The sequence below is a fragment of the Empidonax traillii genome, unplaced genomic scaffold, assembly GCF_003031625.1.
Source record: "Empidonax traillii isolate 1590-97213 ecotype Southwest subspecies unplaced genomic scaffold, ASM303162v1 scaffold2068:size76651, whole genome shotgun sequence".
NCBI lineage: Eukaryota > Metazoa > Chordata > Aves > Passeriformes > Tyrannidae > Empidonax > Empidonax traillii.
Genome location: NW_020957261.1, coordinates 12687 through 17926, shown reverse-complemented (window position 1 = coordinate 17926; position 5240 = coordinate 12687). Strand labels below are relative to the sequence as shown.

Here is a 5240-nt window from a genome sequence, read left to right as displayed (position 1 = left end):
TGTGGTTGAGGAGCTGCAGATGAGTTTTGGTTGAGGAGCTGCTGGCGGGGTCCTGGTTGGGGAACTGGAGATGAGCAGCTGCAGGTGGCTTGGGGAGGGTCAGTCCATGAGGGAGCTGTGGGTGGGTCATGGTTGGGGAGCTGCAGGTGAGGAGCTGCAGATGAGTTTTGGTTGAGGAGCTGGAGGTGAGGAGCTGCAGGTGGGTGGGTTGTGGTTGAGGTGGGCTGTGGTGGAGCTGCAGGTGAGTTGTGGTTGATGGTTGAGGAGCTGCAGGTGGGGGTTGTGGAAGATCAGGCCATGAGGGAACAGCAGGTGGGTCATGGTGGAGGAGCTGCAGATGAGCTGAAGGGGGTTGTGGTTGAGCTGCAGGTGGGTTGTGGAGGGTCAGTCTGGGTGGGGGTTCCCTGCCCCAGGTGGCTCCTCAGGGCTGCTTTGCCCAGCTGGTCCCTCTCCCCTCGGTGTTGGTGCCTGTCCCTCTGTCCCTTCTGAAGCTGTGGGGTCAGTCCAGGGGCTTCCTCCTGTCCCTGTGTCCCTACACCCCTTCAGGGTCAGGGTCAGCCTTCCTCCTGTCCAGCCATCTGTCTGTCCCTCACCCCTCCTATCCCGATCAGGGTCAGCTCTGTGCCCTCCTCATGTCTGTCTGTCTGTCCTTCACCCCTCCTGTCCCCATCAGGGTCAGCTCTGTGCCCTCCTCATGTCTGTCTGTCTGTCCTTCACCCCTCCTGTCCCCATCAGGGTCAGTTCTGTGCCCTCCTCATGTCCATCTGTCTGTCCCATGGCCCTTTATGCCCTGTTGGGGTCACCCTGTGCCCTTTACCCTTCCCTCCCTCCATCCACCTATCCTGCCATCCCTCCTTCCTTCCCTCCATCTCTCCATCCACCTATCCTGCCATCCCTCCTTCCTTCCCTCCATCCCTCCTTCCCTTCCTCCCTCCCTCCCTCCATCTCTCCATCCACCTATCCTTCCATCCCTCCTTCCTTCCCTCCATCTCTCCATCCGCCTGTCCTTCCATCCCTCCCTTCCTCCATCCATCCATTCATCCATCCGTCCATCCACCCATCCCTCCCTCCCTCCTTCCACCATCCCTCCCTCGCTTCTCTCTCTCTCTCCTTCCCTCCTTCCCTCCCTCCACCTCTCTCTCTCTCCTTCCCGTGGGAGTCCTTGGGACCCCCCCAAGGCCCTGCTGAGCTGCCCCTCGGGCAGGACCCCCCTAAACCCTTCCCTGGGCAGGATCCCCCCGGGGCCATCCACCCCATAACCCCCCAGCTGGGTGGGACAGCTGCCTGTGTGGGATCCCTGTCATTCCCTAAATCCCCTCGTGCCGTGTTTCCAGCGGGAGCTGAAGGAGCAGCTCCAGGGGCTGCAGGAGAGCGAGCGCGGCCACACCGAAGCCCTGCAGCTCCTCAAGAAGCAGCTGGCAGAGACCAAGGTACGTGAGGGGACCCCCCTGTGCCCCCCACTCTGTGCCCCCAGCCCTCCACTCTCCCCCAAAACCATCAGTGGGGTCACCCCACCCTGCTATGACCAACCCTGCCCCTCACCAACCTCATTCCGGGACCCCAAACACTCCTCATGGATTTGCCCCCTTTCTCTGGCACCCCAAAACCCACCCGTGGGGGAAGGGGGGTGCTCCCCAAAACCCCCCCCGCGGGGCTGCTCAGCCCTCTGGGATTTCCTTCTTTAGTGTTTTAATTTATCTTTTTAATTAATCTCGTTGATTATCTCCTTGCTCAGCTCCCAGGCAGGGGCAGTTTTCTCCCCATCGCCACCAGTGACTGGGGAGGTTTTGGGTTTTTTTTTAGGATTTAAGGTTTTTAGGGGTTATTTAGTTGTTTTTGTTGGGTTTTTTTTAGGGTTTTCTTAGGGGGATTTTGAGGTTTTTTTCAGCGTTTATTAGAGGGGCTTAGAGATTTTTTTTTTTTTAGGGTTTTTTAGCGGGTCTTTTTAGAGGTTTTTTGGGGGGAGGTTCTTTCAGGGTTCTTTTGGGTTTTTTTAGAAGGTCTTTTTTAGAGGTCTTTTATGAATTCTTTAAAGGTTTTTTAGGAGATTCTTTTAGGGTTTTTTGAGGATCTTTTTAAAGGTTCTTTAAGAATTTTAAAGGTTTTTTTGGAGGTTCTATTACGGTTATTTTGGTTTTCTTAGAAGGTCCTTTTAGAGGTCCTTTGACAGTTCTTTAAAGTTTTTTTGGACATTCTTTCAGGGTTCTTTTAGGGTTTTTTAGAGGGTCTTTTTAGAAGTTTATTAAGGATTCCTTTAGAGTTCTTTAAAATTGTTTGGGGAGATTTTTTCAGGTTTTTTTGGGGGGAGGTTCTTTTTTAGGGGTTTTTCTGAGGTTCTCTTAGGGTTCTTTTAGGGTTCTTTGCCTGGTTCTTTCAGGGTTCTCTTAAGGTTCAAGGTTCTTTGGGAAGTTCTTTCAGGGTTCTTTTAGGGGTTTTTTAGCTTCCTTGGGGAGGTTTTTTTAAGGTGATCTTTGGGTTCTTTGCAAGGTTCTTCAGAAGGTTCTTTCAGGGTTCTTTTTAGAGGTCCTTTAAGAGTTCTCTAAGTGTTTGGGAGGTTCTTTGAGAGTTCTTTTAGGGGGTTTTATGACGTTCTTTTAGTCTTCTGGGGGACGTTCTCTTAAGGTTCTTTGGGAGTTTCTGTGGCAGTTCCTTTTAGTGTTGTCTTAGGGTTCTTTGGGAGGTTCTTTTAGGGTTCTCTTAGGGTTCTTTGCAAGGTTCTTCAGGAGGTTCTTTTAGAGCAGTCTTAAGATTCTTTGGCAGGTTCTTTTAGCATTTCTTAGAGTTCCTTGGGAGATTCTTTTAGGGTTGTCTTAGGGTTCTTTACAAGGTTCTTTGGGAAGTTCTTTCAAGGTTCTTTTAGGTTTCTTGGGGAGGTTCTTTTAAGGTTCCTTGGGAGGTTCTTTTAGGGTGGTCTTAGGGTTCTTTGCAAGGTTCTTCGGGAGGTTCTTTTAGGATTTCTTAGGGTTCTTTGCCAGGTTCTTTCAGGGTTCTCTTTTCAAGGTTCTTTGGGGAAGTTCTTTCAGGCTTCTTTTAGGAGTCTTTTACGTTCCTTGGGGAGGTTTTTTGGGAGGTTCTGTGAGGGTTCTTTGGGAGGTTCTGTGAGGGTTTTTTGGGAGGTTCTGTGAGGGTTCTTTGGGAGGTTCTGTGAGAGTTCTTTGGGATGTTCTTTTCGGGTTCTTTGGGAGGTTCTGTGAGGGTTCTTTGGGAAGTTCTTTTCGGGTTCTCTGAGGATTCTTTGGGAGCTTCTTTTCAGGTTCTTTGGGAGCTTCTTTTCGGGTTCTTTGGGAGCTTCTTTTCGGGTTCCTTGGGAGCTTCTTTTCGGGTTCCTTGGGAGCTTCTTTTCAGGTTCTTTGGGAGATTCTCTGAGGGTTCTTTGAGACGTTCTTTTCAGGTTCTCTGAGAGTTCTTTGGGAGGTTCTTTTTGGCTTCTCTGAGGGTTCTTTGGGAGGTTCCTTCCTCCGAGGGTTCTTTGGGAGCTCATGGCCCCTGCTAACCTCGTTTACCCCCCCAGTCATCAGCCAAGAGCCTGCGGGTGACGATCGGGGAGGCGTTCGAGCGGCTGCACCGGCTGCTGCGGGAGCGCCAGAAGGCCATGCTGGAGGAGCTGGAGGCCGACACGGCGCGGACGCTCTCGGACATCGAGCACAAGATCCAGCGCTACAGCCACCAGCTGCGCAAGGTGCAGGAGGGCACCCAGATCCTGCAGGAGCGCCTGGCAGAGGCCGACAAACACGTCTTCCTGGCCGGAGTGGCCTCCCTGTCTGAGAGGTGGGTGCCACGGGGGCACTGGGGGCACGCTGGTGTCGCCGAGGTCGGTGGTGACACTGGGGACGCCGTCTGTGCCGCGCAGGTTGAAGGGGAAGATCCACGAGACCAACCTGACGTACGAGGATTTCCCCACCTCCAAGTACATGGGCCCCCTGCAGTTTACCATCTGGAAATCCCTCTTCCAGGACATCCATCCCGGTGAGGGCACGGCCGGGAGCGGGGATGGGGATGGCACTGGGCACGGGTGGGGACACGGCAGGGAGGGACAGGAGTGGGAATGTCACTGGTGAGGGACAGGGGCGTACTGGAGAGGGACGGGGATGGGGACTGGGATGGGGATGTTACTGGTGAGGGATGGGAACACACCAGTGAGGGACAGGGACATACTGGAGGGGGATAGGGATGGGGATAGGGACATCCCTGATGAGGGACAGGAACACACCAGGGAGGGATGGGGATGTCACTGTTGAGGGGTGGGGACACCCAAGTGAGGGACAGTGGCGTCCCTGATGAGGGACAGGAACACACCAGGGAGGGACAGGGACATACTGGAGCGGGATGGGGATGTCACTGGTGAGGGACAGGGACACACCAGTGAGGGACAGGGGCATACTGGAGCGAGATGGGGATGTCACTGGTGAGGGACAGGGGCATACTGGAGAGGGATGGGGATGGGGATGTCACTGGTGAGGGATGGGGACACACAAGTGAGGGACAGGGGCGTCCCTGATGAGGGACAGGAACACACCAGGGAGGGATGGGGATGTCACTGGTGAGGGGTGGGGGCACACCAGGGCGGGCCAGTGACACACTGCCGAGGGATCTGAGGGCTGGCAGCCCCCATGACCCGCCCCGCGGTCCCCACACCGTCGGGGCAGAGCCGGCCGCGCTGACCCCATTCCCTGCCCCGCAGTGCCCGCCGCGCTGACCCTGGACCCGGGCACTGCCCACCACCGGCTCATCCTGTCGGACGACTGCACCATCGTGGCCTACGGGAACCTGCACCCGCAGCCGCTGCAGGACTCGCCCAAGCGCTTCGACGTGGAGGTGTCGGTGCTGGGCGCGCAGGCCTTCGGCGCCGGCGTGCACTACTGGGAGGTGGTGGTGTCCGAGAAGACCCAGTGGGTGCTGGGCCTGGCGCACGAGGCCGTGAGCCGCAAGGGCAGCATCCAGATCCTGCCCAGCCGCGGCTTCTACTGCATCGTGATGCACGACGGCAACCAGTACAGCGCCTGCACCGAGCCCTGGACGCGGCTCAACGTCAAGGGCAAGCTGGAGAAGGTGGGCGTCTTCCTGGACTACGACAAGGGGCTGCTCATCTTCTACAACGCCGACGACATGTCCTGGCTCTACACCTTCCGGGAGAGGTTTCCCGGCAAGCTCTGCTCCTACTTCAGCCCCGGGCAGAGCCACGCCAACGGCAAGAACGTGCAGCCGCTGCGCATCAACACCGTCCGCATCTGAGGGATCTC

The 5240-nt window shown here is 55.9% G+C and overlaps 1 protein-coding gene across 1 annotated transcript in view; it reads left to right on the top strand.

Moving 5' to 3' along the window:
• The first annotated feature begins 255 nt into the window (after nucleotides 1-255).
• The window catches only part of ERMAP (erythroblast membrane associated protein (Scianna blood group)), a 15814-nt gene continuing 10829 nt past the window's right edge, over nucleotides 256-5240 (top strand). Inside the window, exons 1-5 of the mRNA XM_027909330.1 lie at nucleotides 256-369; nucleotides 1281-1430; nucleotides 3512-3768; nucleotides 3851-3966; nucleotides 4682-5236. Of these exons, the coding sequence (XP_027765131.1) occupies nucleotides 256-369; nucleotides 1281-1430; nucleotides 3512-3768; nucleotides 3851-3966; nucleotides 4682-5232 (1188 nt within the window). The 3' untranslated portion in view covers nucleotides 5233-5236. The remainder of the gene's footprint in view (nucleotides 370-1280; nucleotides 1431-3511; nucleotides 3769-3850; nucleotides 3967-4681; nucleotides 5237-5240) is intronic.